The sequence below is a fragment of the Pagrus major genome, chromosome 20, assembly GCF_040436345.1.
Source record: "Pagrus major chromosome 20, Pma_NU_1.0".
NCBI classification, from domain to species: Eukaryota; Metazoa; Chordata; class Actinopteri; order Spariformes; family Sparidae; genus Pagrus; species Pagrus major.
The window spans coordinates 13,572,953-13,589,389 of record NC_133234.1 but is presented as its reverse complement, the minus strand read 5'-3'; the positions used below and the strand labels follow the sequence as shown (position 1 = coordinate 13,589,389).

General features: G+C 43.1%; 1 protein-coding gene across 4 annotated transcripts in view; it reads left to right on the top strand.

Annotated features, from left to right (window-relative positions):
• Positions 1–201: 201 nt before the first annotated feature.
• The window catches only part of LOC141015725 (voltage-gated potassium channel KCNC1-like), a 33,966-nt gene continuing 17,730 nt past the window's right edge, over positions 202–16,437 (top strand). For all 4 annotated transcript variants that reach the window (XM_073489893.1, XM_073489890.1, XM_073489889.1 and 1 more), the window contains exon 1: positions 202–822. In XM_073489893.1, coding sequence (XP_073345994.1) covers positions 202–822 — 621 coding nt within the window. The remainder of the gene's footprint in view (positions 823–16,437) is intronic.

The following is a 16,437-nucleotide window of genomic DNA, read 5'->3' as shown; positions in this document are numbered from 1 at the left end:
TTATCAAGTGAATAACTGCACAACACAGCTGCTCACCGAGCGTGTGGTTCTTCGTTTTTCTGTATTGCAATGTTGATAATCCACATCTATGTCTCCCTTCTGCTAAAATTTCTGCCCTTTTTCTCTCCCCGCAGACTCCTCAGACTCCTCCCTCCTCCTCCCTTCGGTTTCTCTCATCCTCTCCCTCCCCCCCGGTCCTCTATGCTCAGTTCGGTGTGTGTATCCTCTTTCAAAGGGCGCAAGGGTGGGAACAAGTCGTCCAACAAAGCATGTTACAGCGCAGACATGACTTGTCCGTCGGAAAGCGAGAAAATCGTGATAAACTGCGGGGGGGTGCGGCATGAGACCTACCGGAGCACCCTAAAAACGCTGCCCGGTACCCGCTTATCGTGGCTCACCGAGCCGGACGCGTTCAGCAACTTCGACTACGACCCCAAATTAGACGAGTTCTTCTTCGACCGCCACCCGTCAGTGTTTTCCTTCATCCTCAACTATTACCGCACCGGGAAGTTGCACTGTCCCAACGATGTGTGCGGCCCCCTGTTCGAAGAGGAGCTGGCCTTCTGGGGCATCGATGAGACGGACGTGGAGGCGTGTTGCTGGATGAATTACCGGCAGCACCGGGATGCGGAGGAGGCGCTGGACAGCTTCGAGACTCCAGAACCGGACGCGCCGGACGACGACCCGGCGCTGGGCGGCGCGGACGGGGACTTGAAAAGACTGTGCATGCAGGAGGACGCGAGGAAAGCCGGCTGGTGGAAAACCTGGCAGCCCAGAATATGGGCTCTGTTTGAAGACCCGTACTCCTCCAAATATGCCCGGGTGAGTTCCCCCCACGTCTCTCCTGGAAGGGACCAACTTGTTTCTGTACTGTTGCATATTCTGCCTCATGAGCTCTGCTTCAGTCATCATAAGTTTTTAAAACTTTCTGTTTTTTGTTTTTTTTTAAATGTCCTGTCCACATTATCACTGCTGATCATGATGACTGTGTGCTCTATGTCTTGCATTAAGGGGCAGGATGTAAACTTACTCATATTGAATAATTGATGCTTATAGCACAGGGAGATGGAAAAACGGTATGACAGCTATATCTAATGGTAGATGGCTACTAGTTGAGTGTTTCCGTCCAACACATCACCTCCACGTCTTTCACCTGATATATGACATGTTTCAACACGAGCTGCTTTCACACTGAATGCCGTTTTTATTGCCATCATATTTCCTATCGCCGTATTCTGCTACTGGAGCAGCTTTAATACATATCTGCCTCCAAACGCGGCATCCGCTGCGCTCCACGCATCCAAACACCTTCATTAGGTGGCATTTGTCCGTTTACGATGCACATCAATGCGCCGTATTTCATGTTTCGTCTTATTTATCGTAGCAGCGCGCTGAGGAGGCTCACACGACGCCGAGTCGTCAGTGTTGGGGTGCATGTCTTCCCCCACATTTGTCCTTGGTGGTGCTACAGTCTGCTGGCTTGTTTTTTTTGTGCCCCAGTTGAATGCTACATGGCTTTTACGCACGGGCTTTATTGCTTTTACGCATTAACTTGCCCCCAATGTTGGAACACCCTTGATTGTTTGCGTGTAAATAGTTAATGATTTGGCTCTTAACAGAAAACGTTTGATGGCATTTGATCATACAGGTGTTGAGTAACAAGTACCCCTGACTGTGTTTTTGATCCATGGCACATGAAAACAGTTACAGTGGGCTCCTGGCTTCTTTTTTTTTTTCTCAGACCCTCCAGTTACAGACGGATCCAGCTGCTTGATCACAGCTGCTTTGATTCCTGGTGTTTGGCGAATCCAGTGACAGAGTTTGATCGTCCTTGTCTTGTGCTTCTTGTGCTTTTATCACCACTGTTTTCCTGGTGTGAGGGTGTGTGAATGCATGCATCCTGTAGGTGCACATGCAAAAAACCAGACAGTCAGCAGACACCTGCAGTGGCCGGTTCATGGCATCACACCGAAAGAAAAAACTGAATATCTGTGAGCAAAAACACAAATCACCGCACACTCAGCAGTGCATACAGTGCTTAACAGAGTTAAAGACATTAGCTGCACACACACCTCTTCTGGCACCAGGTATAGATCCACACTCCCAGATTCGGTTCCCTCCAAGGGAAGGGGAAAGTGATGGACGGATAGTCTGGTTCAGGCCACCTGATCCGCCTCTCCGGACTTGGGATCAGGCAGGAAGTGCTTCTCTGTCACTCTCACCCCAATTGATTTCTCACCATCCCACCTCTTTCTGCCCCTACTCACAGCCCACAGTGGGGCAGCTCTTTGCAGCATGTCCAGATGTTGCACGAGAGCGAGACAGCTTTAGTGTTTGGATTGTAAACAGAAGTGGTGCCCAATCTTGCAGCATTGCTTTACTTTGGATTCGAGCTACTGTACCTGCTGCTTAGCCGCCAGAATGCTTGTATATTATGTAATGTACAGTTTCACAGCACATCCGCTGGTTACAGTGGCCAAGATCTCATGAATCATAGAAAAAGTATGGTTCATTAAGTGTAATGGCTGCAGATGGTGGTGCTTGTGACGCCACGTTGGGGGGTTAGGCAGAGTACAGAGCAGGTAGTTGGTGGGATTCATTTCAGTGGCTGCACAACACCGGCTCTATTTGTGGGTGAACGCAGCCCCATTTCTCTCCGGCGGTCTGATATGCCAGCACTATACGTCAAACAGTGTTGTGACCCAGATCGCTCGCTCTTTTCTAAAAGTATCCCGTCCGACGTGGGCAGAACCTTTTTGGTCTTTTTCGGCCGTGAGAGATGCAAATTATACGTGGAGAGAGAAGACGGAGAGGATGGAGAGGGAGGGAGAGAGGGAGGCGAGGACAGACAAAAAATGAGATGCTGATGTGGAAATACAATGAGACAGATGAGAGGGAGACAGAGGGAAGAAGAGGGAGACGAGAGGAAATAGAGGGAGACAGGAGGAGAGACATTACTCTAATGATTTAAGGGGGTTTTGTTTGTGTGGCTGTGATGTAACGCATCAGCAATCAATGTTTTGATCAGAGCGTTCGACACACATGCAGAGCTTTTTTTTCTTCTCCCTTTTTTTAAAAAAAAATCTCACCCCCCCTCCCCTCTTTGCACATGATCGTGTGAGGCTCGCTCGTGGATCTACCGTAGTGGCACACACACATGTACAAACACACACATGCTGGTGTCTGTGCTGGATTTTCTGCTGCAGTAGACACGGGAGAGAGGAGGGGGGGAGCGCTGGAGGAAGAGAAAAGAGGTGGAGGAGGTGGAGAGAGAGGGGGTGGGTGGGGTGGGAGTGAGAGGGATAGACGGATCGAGGGGAAATGGAGAAGGGGTGAGATAGTTGGAGAGGAATTGAGGGGAAAGAGGGAGACGGAGAGGGAGGAAGAGGGGTTTTGAGACAAACAGGGAGGAGGTGACAGCCACAGAGAGACAGAGAGGGAGAGATGTTGCATGGTGGGGGTAGGGGACCCTTGTCTTTGCATCTTCGATTATCTGTGGAGGCTCGAGTCATCCAATCTTCCTACACGGGCCCTTTTGTGTGCCTATTGATTGATAATCAATTGATTATCTTCTGTATTTTCTGTTTTTTAAAGCCGTTTTCTTTTTTCCTCTGTCATCTTAAAATCTGACAATGCTTACAGAGACTGTAGGACGACTGTTTGGTAAAATTTATGGATGTATATGTCTCTGTTTGATGAGGTGTTACGCCATATCATTTGCATCTGATTTCTTTATTCAAACTCACTGTTTTAAATGCCAATCTGCTCCAGTTACAACAATCCTAACTGAATAACCAAGCACTGATGAACTGTGGTTATTGTTATTGATCCTGAGGTAATCTAATTTCATGTAATTGCTTGTCATTTAGCAGGGTGAATATTTGGTGTTAAACTGAGATGAAGGAGATGATGTTTTTAGGGTCGGGCTGCAACTCACGATTGTTTTCATTGCTGGCTAATCTCTCGACAGTTTCTTGATTAATCGATTAGTTCTTTGCTCTGTGGTGAAATGGTGAAAAATGTTTATAAATGTAAACAATAAACAATGACCACAACCCAAAGCTATTCAGTTTACTGTCTCAGAGGAGTAAAGAAACCAGAAAATATTAACATTTAAGAAGCTGGAATCAGAGATTGATGAGGGTACCTTTTGGAAAAGTGAAACGTACAGATATATAAGGAAAAAAGCTTTATTGGGGATGAAATGTCTGGTTAAAGGAGGTCAAACTGAATGAATTGGACCTACTGTACAATAGAGGGGCACTGTGTAGTTTTGGAGAAAGAAAGAAATTCAAACTCAGAATTTTAATATTTACAATAACAATGAGGTAATAATACAAACTCAGAATTTTATCTGTTCCATAACTGAGTAAACAAGCTGTTCTCCGAGGAAAATAAGGTCCCCAGATCACTGTTTGAAGCTAGAAAGGTGGCAGGGTCCGCCAAATATAAACAAAGTAAATCAGTATGAAATTGTGTTGTTGAGTTGAGTTTGTTTGTTTAGGCATGAAAAATCAGTCAATGAAGATCTTTCTCTTCTGATTAAAATTTCTTCCCCAAAACTACATAGTTCTCCTTTAACAAATAGTAAATAATAAATATTAGATGCAGAATTTCTAAAAACTGCATTCTTCTTTTTAAAATAAGTACTTCATGTATGAAATCCACTTCTGACAGAATGTTCTGAACGTTGTCCTGTACTGTAGTCCCACAGATTCAGCTGTGTTTTGGTCACTTCCACCAGAAGGGCACAGTTGTGTCTGTCAGAAATCTCCTGACAAAGCACCGTTTGTAGCTCAGCATGTACAAGATGCCCCTTTGCCCCCCTCCAAAATCGGACTTTGTGTGCCCGTATTTGATTCTCTTTTTCGGGGGGAGCGGTGCTGTGTCTGGAGGGCCCCCCCTTCTCCCTGAAGGTCATGTCTTGTGGTTCATTGTTTGCTGTTCATTTTTCCACAACGTTCAGTGCTGGAGCGCACAATGCTGTCATAGATAGGAATCTATTTCTGACTATTTGAATGTTGTCCTGTACTGTAGTCCCAAAGATTCAGCTGTGTTTTGGTCACTTCCAGTTTTGCATCAGAAGGGCACAGTTGTGTCTGTCAGAAATCTCCTGACAAAGCACCGTTTGTAGCTCAGCATGTACAAGATGCCCCTTTGCCCCCCTCCAAAATCGGACTTTGTGTGCCCGTATTTGATTCTCTTTTTCGGGGGGAGCGGTGCTGTGTCCGGAGGGCCCCCCCTTCTCCCTGAAGGTCATGTCTTGTGGTTCATTGTTCGCTGTTCATTTTTCCACAACGTTCAGTGCTGGAGCGCACAATGCTGTCATAGATAGAAATCTATTTCTGACTATTTGAATGTTGTCCTGTACTGTAGTCCCAAAGATTCAGCTGTGTTTTGGTCACTTCCAGTTTTGCATCAGAAGGGCATAGTTGTCTCCATTAGAAATCTCCTGACAATGCACCGTTTGTAGCTCAGCATGTACAAGATGCCCCTTTGCCCCCCTCCAAAATCGGACTTTGTGTGCCCGTATTTGATTCGCTTTTTGGGGGGAGCGGTGCTGTGTCCGGAAGGCACCCCCTTCTCCCTGAAGGTCATGTCTTGTGGTTCATTGTTCGCTGTTCATTTTTCCACAACGTTCAGTGCTGGAGCGCACAATGCTGTCATAGACACAAATGTGACCTGCCGCCGCGCCGGACAGCCTCAGAACAGGTCGTCTCCAGGTAGAAAATCCCTGTGGTGGACAGAAAATAAAAAAAGATGTATTGATAGGCGTTAGTGTATATATAGATATGGTGTTGGGTGGAAAAGAAGATCGCTTAGGGCAGGTTTTGGGCGACATTACCATTTCTGTCGGGACATTGCATCATATTTTTAGGGGAGAAGACCTTGTGACAGAAACGATGAGTTCTTTGTGGGTTTAGAAAGACAAAGTGATGGGGACAGTGTCGGTAAGGTCTTACATTTAATTTTCAACAAAGCATGTTGTCCTCCACCATTATCAGACACTCGTTTTTATTATATACTGGGTCACTTCTAATTTTGAATAGTCTTGTGAGATTTTTTTGCACTAGTTTTGTTTGCCCCTGGAGCTTAACGGGAACTGTGGTGAAGGTTTTGGTCAGGTATGGGCCAATCACAGCAAACCCTGGACCCTACCTCGCCTTATTCCTCTGTTATTTGTTGTGTGTGTCCATGAAGCTCCAGGGACAGTCAACATCACAGCCGCCACCATTATCTGTATCTGCATCTCACCTTAAAACTGCAACAAAGACATGCTTCTCCTGAGTGTACCAACATCCTGTTTAGAACCTCAAAACTGTGTCCCGGTGTGAAATCGAGATGAATTTTCACTGCTTTAATGTTGTTCTTTTGTGAACCGAAAGGTCTTAACAGCGTTGAATTAAACCTTTACGTTCAGCTGTGGGGTTTGGTGCTTCGAGTTGTTTCCATCCAAACCCCCGACCCCGCTGTAAGGCCTATTTCCCACTTCCATTCTTGTTCCTCTCCCTGTGGGCTGCAGCTGAAAATAGCAAAGAGAGGGGAAAGGAGGCCTTAATTTCATTCGCTGGTGGCAAATCTATTCCTCCATTACTGGTGAGAGGATAACCCTTTGTGCTTGTATGACCATTCTGCACACAAGCAACGCCCGTAACCAAGCCAAACCTGTCTTGACAGAGAAAAGGGGATGGAGGACGTTATTCTAAGGTGCTCACAGAGTTTATTAAGGCAAACTGTTCTCCTCAAGCGTGATAATTAGTCAGCCTGCCTTTCCTGTGCCTGCAGTTGGTAAATGTATCGTGTTCAGTTTCAATTTTCCCTGACAAGGTTTTGTACCGCAGGCCCTCTCGTGTTGTGATCGCATCCTCGGAAGTCACAGTCCCTCTGTTTGCTGCCTTGTAACTTGAGCGCTGTCTGTTGGTGATACTTTACTGGATAGATGCTCAATGTCCCATAACAAGGACAGAGACACGATCCGTGTGTTAAGTAAGTGAGAGGCACTTTAAAGGGGTAAAAAGGGCAGAGTTTGATTTTGATTTTTTTTAGCAGGTTCGGTCTGCTGCCATGATCGAGTTTAAGCTTGTGGTGGAGCGGAAAAAGAAATGCAGTCCCTGTGTTTAGACGTATTCCTCGCAAGTCACCAGTGTTAGTCTGGTATGTTAGTTATACATATTGTTGAGTTGTGTACTTACATTATCCCGAATGTTTCCAACAATTTTCAAACCCAGACAAATCTGTAGTTTTACTCAAGGTGACGGTGTGTTTCATTTGATTGCCTGTTGCTTTGACTTCAGTTTAAACACCATATGATACGTCGTAGAGTGAGGATGGAAGCCGGTGAACATTACTTAACGTAACTTGAATAAAACTTGAATAAATTATCATCTGTGAATGTCTTTCTGAGCTGTTGTTCACAAAGACCTCAAACGACATCTTTTATTTTCCATTGATTTGACTGAAAGACTCTTATTACATACTGTGCGTTTGAATGTTAGATAAAACATCTTGGGAAATATGAATACCTGCTTTCTTGCTGAGAGTGAGATGAGAGAATTGACACCACTTTTACATCTACACAGTAAAAATGTAGCTACATATTTAGCTACACAGAGGTTAGCACAAAGACTGGAAACAGGGCACATCAGCCAGCCTGACTGACTGAAATATAAAGAGTGAAAACAAGAATTTGCCATTTTGTGAAGGTTATGCGCCAGACCATTTTGTGGCTGGGTAAAGACACTCCCTGGAGACAGAGACAAGAAAAAGTGTTTGTTTTTTCTCCAGATTAAACAAAAGAGATATAAAATGTTAATTAGTGAGCTGGAGAGGTGCTTGCTAGATGGTTTTGATGCTTTAAAGCAGACCTAAGCTAGCTGTTTCCGCTGCTGACTCCAGCTTCATATTTACCGCACAGACATGAGAGTGGTATCGATCCTCTCCTCTCGATCTTGGCAAGAAAGGGAGTTTTCCAAAACGTCAACCCCTTGCTGTAAGTATCATGTTACATTTCAGACAGAAGCGTTTAACATGTTGCGATGATTGCTGTCCTTTCACTCCAAATACCTTTCTTCTTCTCTTGATGTCCTCCTCAGCCATCTCCCTCCTCCTCCTCCTCTTCCTCCCGGGGTCCATTTAGCCATGTTGGTTAAGTGCTGAATCAGTGCTCCACACCACCGTACGGACAGTCAATTAGTTGGAACTTGTGGTAAACCCTGGATGCTTTGCTCTCGTGCTCTGGGATCGAAATGATTCAGGGCACTGGCATGGTTGAAAGCTCGCACGGTGCCAGAGCCGATTACAATGGTGGGAGTCTGAATTCTCTAAATGGGGCAAATCTTGTCAAATCACACGAGAGAGCAGTGTATTGTGTACTACCACACAGACCGCCACGCGCATAAGCACATGTAAACAAACAAGTCCGCCGTGTGCGAATACCGACAGAGAGGAAATCGTCGTAATTGTGTTCTGAATGAAGTCCTTTCACTGCATCAAGGCAGTCAATTATTCATCAGCACATACTGTAACTTAAGTCTGGATGTGGTATAGAAACACATTTACCCAATCAATTGCAGCATGCATCTTACATTTGACCCGCTCAAACACCTGGCTGCACATAAATCACTCTCAGCACACTCACCTTTACACACTGGCCCGTACTCTGTAAGTGTAGCTGCCCATAAACCATTCTGCTGAGCATTCACACTCACAGCACACATAAATCACTTCTTTGACACGCCTCCACATGTAACCCTGGAGATCACTTTCTCACGTGTGAATTTCGCAAATACATGCGTTTAACAAAGATGTACACCGCCAGACTGAAGGTTGATTAGCTGACAGGTGACAAAACAAACAAACAGTAGTTATTTAAGGGCAGAAAACAAAAAAAATATTTTCTGTTATTGGTTATTGTGTAGTTTTTTTTACTTGTCAGTTGACAGGGGCAAACATGATACCTTCAGATATTTAATTTAAAATAATATTAAACCAAATAATAAAATTATATAATAAATTACTCTTACATTCTTGATGTATTATTACAATTTTACAATTAAATCATTTGCATTTTGTTTTTGTCTTTTAAATAAAATGTTAGAAAAACAAGAACTAAATTCGTGAGTACTTCTAACCTTATCTTTATAGGGCCTGCAATCAAGGATTATCTTTTTATTAGGAATTAATAAACAGATTATTTACCTTGATAAAGCAAGTGAACTTTGCAATAGAAATGGTCCAATACATTGCTATTTTTGCTTAATGTGATGTCATTTCTTAAAGTATCTTTAAACACTTCATATTCCTAAAATGTGTACCACCAATCTTTAAAGTTTATGGAAGTCAATGAAGTGTCAGATTGTGTCAGAAAAAACTAAAAAAACAAAAACAGAATAGAAAAATTTGGACATGTTGTGATGTTCCATCCAGATTATCTTAAAATTGGCCACATACCTTAAATCTGAGCGATCTAAGTTTAAAGGCCGTGTAAGTCATTAAAACATGTTGATGTCATTATTGTGGGCAGCCGCAAACTGGCTGCGGGAGAGATGTTGTTTGAAGTCCGTTGTCACAGGGTAAATCATTTTGTCTAAATGTGTTATGTTTCTTAAACCCTAAGGTGATGTCATCAATTTGCTCATTTTGTTTGACAAACAGTTAAAAACCTGCAAATATGAAGTCCACTTTCACATAACAGAAGGAGTAAAAATCACTTGAACAATAAATTGGTTGTCAAAATAGTTCCTGCTGATCAACTGATCCTTTCATCGACTAATTACTTTAGCTTTAGCCTATAAATTGGCAGAAAATGGGGAAAAATGTGGCCCAAGACCAAAGGATTCAATTAACTATGATAGAAGACTATGAAAACCGTCAAATCTGCACATTTAAGGGTGTGAAACAAGATACATTTTTGTATATTTGCCTAAAGAATGAGTTAAAGGAGTAACTGATTAACGAATATACCGATCAAAACACACAGAACTAACCTGCTGATGGTCACCATGTTGTTGTTAAAGAACCTGTCTAACCGTTTCGTGAGCGTCTATGCATGGTTGCCCACATGTCGTTACCCTGTGGCACTTAAACAGTCAAACTGTATCCCTGCTCACTCCTTTGGAAAATGACATTGGAGGGCGTCATTCCTGTGTGACCATCTGTTTCCTTGTGATTGTCCCTCCTGTCCAAGTGGCAGCAGAGTGGAGGCACAGCGAATGACTACTTTAAATGGAAACGTGATCTAGAGAAGTGTGTAACAGTCGGATTTGGGAGTGGATTTGGATGGATATGTATCAGAATGTCCCGTCGAGGTTTGTTGAGATCGGGACATTCTCTCAAAATTTTGTCGTTTCAATTTTTTTTTAGCTTGACAGAGAAAGGTTGATACATGTAGTCCCATGACGTTTCATTTTCTGTTTTATGATGGAGCTATGAGGTAGATTGAGGACAGTTACTGATGCACAGAGGGACAAAGGCAGCGGGAGAAAGGACGGAGGGCGTTTAGAGGAGGAGGAGGAGGCATGAAGGCAGTCTGTCATCGCAGCTATTAGGAGAGGGACAGCTTTGCCAAACTTGCTTTCGAACAATACAAGCAGGAGAGGACGGGATGGATGGAGAAAGGGGTGAGGAAGGGAGGAAAAAGGGAGGATCAGCTGAGAAATAGGGGGGCTGCGTCGCAAGGACAAATGCACATCGTATGCTGCAGTAATCTGGGACGAATACAAAACAGGAGAGGGAACGGACGCATGTACAGTTCACTCACCTGCACACACCATTTGTTTGTCTTCAGGAATGTTTGACTGCAGTGGGAATTAAAAAGAAAGGACCTGAACGCTGCAGAGCCGATACGCCACTGTGACGTGTCGAGTGGAGAGCAGTGTGTGTGTGTGTGTGTGTGTAGGAGAGCTTACAGATTCAACTGTAGCATGTCAAGGAGTTGAGTCATTCAGGGAATGTCTGAAACAGAAGTCTGCATTGTGATTGAAATTTTACCAGGATCACTTCCGAGAGCGCTGACCTCAGAGAGTCCGTGATTCTCGCTCTCAGAAAATAAAGTATGCCCAAGGATTACCCAGAGCAGAAGCTAATTATATCTAAGTTCAGCGCCACCTCTCTCCAACCTCCATCGCTCCTCCTCCTTCATCTGCTCTCGCATTCAAAATGTTTGATGGGCCAAACGCACACGTGTGAGACTCATATAGCATGTTCGCAGGAATGCAGTCACATGCAACACATTACATCCCTCCTCTCTGCCGGTCCCCGCATCCACTTCCACCGGTCCCACCCTCTTCCACGCCTCACCTATCATGCCCTTCATTATCCCGCAGTGTCCCGTGTTGGGTGACCCCTAGCAGGGGCTCCCAATCTTCCGCTTTAACTGCCTGTCATGGCTCGGACGCCGACATCCTCCACCCACGTCGATCGCATTTCCCTTGAGATGAGACACGGCTGCAGTTCCTCTGGGACGGAAAGAAATAGGGGTAGATAGGGTCACAGGAATTTGATATGTTGTCTGATTTTCAGTCTAATATTATCAGCTGTCATGGATCCCCTCTTTGACATAAGATGAGTGCACCTTGAAATCTAGACTTTACTGAACTGGTAGAACCTCTGTGCAACGTTACTGCAGTACAAAGAGGAGGATGCCTAAAATTTCACCAAAATGATTCCTTAATTCATTGATAGATGACGTGAACAATAGTTTATTATCAAATAAAATTCCAAACATTAGTTGATAACAGCTTAAATTTGAAGATTTGTGTGCATTTCTTTATTGCATATCATCGTAATTATAATACCTTTAAACCTTCAATAAGTGTAGCAACAGCTAAAAACAATACTATTGGTTTTTAAGTTGACAAAGTCATTAGCAAACAGCGGCCTATTGACACATAAGGTGCTACATTAGCATTCATTTGAAGTGTGTTTGTGTCCACCTAATGATTAAGACCAATATTTACTCTCCTTTTGGCTCTGCTTTTGGTCCACACCGACTCCTGAGAAAAATATCCAGTGCTTTAGCAGCTAAATGCGCCGCTATGATCACCAGCCAATCACAAACTTTGTCTGTTTGTCATTTGGTGCTGTGCTGGTAAGAAATGGCTGGTTTATCAAAGCCGTTTCTTTTGGTCTAAACAGCTGTTTCTTTAGCTGTAAACGATGCTAATGAGAGCAGTAAGAGTGAACCAAAACAGTAAAGTGGCGGGCCAAAACAATCGGCTGAAAGAAGCCAAAATGGTCTTTCAACCTCGAGGGAACTGAAGAGTCAGGTAGCAATTCTCTTCACTATAAGCGAACTAGAGCTGCAACGATTAGCACGTCAATTAATAAGTCGATTGAAAGAAAATTAGTTGCCAAACATTTGCTGATACCAAATTCTTCAGTGTCTTCGCCATTTGTGAAAGAAAGTGAAGAGTTAATGTGTTTAGGGCTGTTCGTTGGATAAAAGAGGCAATATGAAGTTGTCACTTTTGGGCTCTGGGAAGTTGTGACGAGCATTTTTCACAATCTTTTCACATTTTATAGACTAAACTTTAGCAAATGACGTTAGACATTAAAACACTCCTTCACAATTTTTCACAATATGTAATTGTAATTGTTAGCTGCAGCCCTAAAGGGAAGCCCTTTCACATGCAAGTAGTCGTGTGAACCATCGCTGATATAAAAATGTTGGTTAAAACTGCTTAAAATCTGTTTCAGGAAAATGAAAGCAACTGACAGTCGCATTCTTAAATGAAAGTGCAGTCGGTTGCGCTCCATGTGGTATTAACTGTATTTAGTAGACGTAATGCAAAACTGATGGTCTGAAGTAACAGTGCTTAACATTCTTAGTCACTATTCATGGCCCATGCCAGCGTAACTTAACCTCACATGAGGAAGCCTTGAGGTTGAGGGTCATAAACGGCTAAAAGCCACTAAAGTAATTCATAATTCAACGTGAAGAAAAAATGCAACGCTGGAAAAAAATGAAAGGCATCTATTTTGTACTGTTCTCTCTCTCTCTCTCTCTCTGTACATCTCTCTCTGCCTTTCCACTCAGTTTTTACTGCCCGTCCATTTCACACGCCATGTCCCTGAAGGGAACTCTCTCTCTCTCTTTTGACATTTTAGTTGTTCTCTTTGTCTTGTTGAAGAGTGTTTGACTGTTAGGTTTAGGTTGTTTTTTCTGTAATCTCAGAAGAAAGTAGCAAAAACCTTCAATTATTTCGCAGCGTTTCTCAGAGTATAACAGTGAAGATGATGATGGTGCAAGTGAAGGCGATTCCTGTAAGCCACCCAAGGTTATACTCACACTGCAGGCTAAGTGGCTACTTTGGAAGTCTTTGAGTGATGGCCACAGTCGTTCACCTAAGATAATAGATTAATCACCCGATCCCGGTCCGAAACCATTGCTGTGGTTGCCCTTCAGGAGAATACTCTGTATTTCACATCGTTTAAATGTTCATTTTTCATGCCTCATTCATGTGCAGATTTCACATCATCCTTCAATGTCTTCTTATCATTGCTGACTCTGCAGCAGTGGTCGCCCATTTGATTTGCCCTCTGGGAAAGACTCCCCATCCTTCTGTCCTTCCAGGATGCTGTTCATCATACTAATGCTGATCAAACATCACCATCAGTGCACATGGAACAAAAGCACTGTTAACAGGAAGCAAAAGCCTTTATTTGTCTCCGTATTTCTGTCAAGGTCACTCGCCCTCGACCTTAGAAATGTTAATCTTTCACTGAGCAATCGGACGGACCGAAACGATCGCAATCTTGCTCCTCTACATTCAGCCCTTTACGCCAGCTGTAGGAGCAGTATTTGGCTTAGTCCTGTCCTTGGTGCCTGAAAGCAGAGGCTAACGCAGTGGTTGTCATGGTGACAGAGAGCCAGGCAGGGCTGTGGTAATACTGTAATGATAAAGCTCTTCTGGATGGTGCCGCAGTAAACACAGCGCCACTAGGGTCCCGTTAAGGAAGAGCGCAGCGCACCGCCGTGCATGCAAAAACGCCTGTAGGGCTAATATCAGCCCCGACAATCTCTCCTTGGTTATATCACTTACATTCGTGCTCTCCCAACACCTCCTCCTTTCTTCTTCCTCCCTATCTCTTTATTGCACCCTCACTCTCCGGTGCCCTGCTCTCTCCCCTTGATTGGCGAGATTCACGTCATTGTCTACTCTCCTCCGCTCATCTTTTCATCTCCCTTCACTCCATTCCTTCACTCTCTCCTCTCCATTCATCCATCGAAACACAATCAACGCTCTCTATCATCAACTTCCTTTCACAGTTGCTCTCTCTCTCTCTCTCTCTCGTGCTCTTTCTCATCTGCTTCTCTCTCTCACTTTCTCTCTCCTCATCTCTGACTCCCGCTCTTTTAAATTTATGTTGATGATCTTTCCAAATCTAATTTCAGTCTAGAGAGCGAGGGAGACTCTATTGGGCCTTGAAGGTCATCGGGCTGCAGGTGTCACACATGGTAGCTTTACTGTAGGGAATTCAACGCATTAAGCTTCACACCAATATTACAGCGTTCCTCTGAATCGTGTGTATTCGGAGCGTTTACACACGCACACACACGTACATGTTTACTCCATGTTGCAGCGAGGAGAGGGATGGAGGGAGAAAGTGCCCGAGGAGATAAATAAGTGTGAAGTGACAGAACGCTATTCCTCCTTTTATCATCTTCCTCCACCTCTTTCTTTCTCTCCGTCTCTCCGCTCGCCCCTCTCCATCGCCTCGATGCAGTGCTCGTGTAGCTACCGCTCACTATCTGCGATCAGCGAGTGTGCACACACACCTCCCGTGCCCATAGGCTGTTTGTCTCGCTCACATTCTGAGTCATGTCCGCACACACTCGCACACTTATGCCAGGCGTTTACGCCAACACATGCATACAGAGGCACATGTAGTGTACACAAAGACTCACACACACCTGTGTGCTACATGCAGGTCTGATGAATAGTTTTTAAGATATAATATGAAACTTTTCCACTTTAAAATGTCTAAAAAAAGACCTTTGTTATATATTTTGTTGAGCTGTGTCCAAATAAACCAAGAGTACAACCAAGAGAAATCTGTGCATTTCATATAGTTGCTTGTTGCTATATCTTTCAGAGTGAGGAAGGAAGTCATGAATTATCGGACAAAATATATGCAGATATCAGCATATCTGTGAAGGGCCAGTACCGTTCTCGCTCTAGCCGCAAACATGACTAAACATAACATCATTAAAACTTTAATACGTTACCTCGTCTGAGAACATTTCTGCCTGAGTCATGTAGAGAGATTTTCATCGGCAGTGGGGTTTGTTTTACAATGGAGACAGCAACTGCTGTAAGGCCTGAGCCATTTAGGCCTTCAAATAATATCCAAGACTATATTCGGATAATTTGATAATTTTTCGGATAATCTCCTTAAAAGCACTCAATAAATGAGCAACAAAATCAAAGATCACAATGTTTTTGACCAAATATCTCCATATTGATATTGCAACAATACTGTAGTGATTATAGGGACGGTTGACAATTTCACAAAATATTAACATAATGAGGTTTTTTATGAAGATTTTGCATATAAAGTTATAAAATGATCAGTAATAGGGATGTTAATGATTCATAATTAATTGATTAATCGCTGAAATCGCTTAAAAAACGTTTTTACCAACAGATGGGCACAGTTACATCATAAAGTATCTTGTTTCACATTACAAATACCTTTTATTGTTACCTATCTATGTCCTTCAGGTTTCTGTATTTGTTCGTATGTTCATATTGTCTATATGTGTATGCACAACTTTGGTGAATAAAGGTAAAAAATTAAAAAATTACCAATACTTGCTTATCAAATATATCTAAATAATATGCAAAATACTGGTATGAGAAAACGTATTTAATTAAAATACAAGTAATTTGTCATTTAAAAATACAAATAGCCATCCTACACAAACTAATATGATTACATGAGCCATTTAGTAGCCTCGGTATGGGTTGGATTTTGTTGGGACAGGTGTTGAATAGCAAAAAAACAGGAGCGCTGCAGTTAAATTAAAGTCATTATTTTGTGTTATTTAGTTTATCATTTAAGTAACTTGTGTTTACTTTATTTGTTCTTTTCACCCCTAATAATGCCTTTGCTGATTTTGCATCGAACATAGATTAAGACCAATAATTGATTGTTAAGGCAGCTGAGTATCAATCATAGAAACTGCTTAAAATTTGTATCCCTAATCAGTTATTTGGATGTAATGACTATGTGGTTAAAGTACAACAGTCTGGTAAGTTCAGAAAATGACATCACTTTACGGTAATACAGCCTTTAAAACCAGGAAAAAGACAACAATTAAGCCATATCACGATAACAATACAACATACTACCCAGCCCCGTGTTAAAGCCGCTGGAGTGCTTCTCTCTCACTCCTCACACCCAACAACAGATCTGAGCCTGACATGCTGCTGC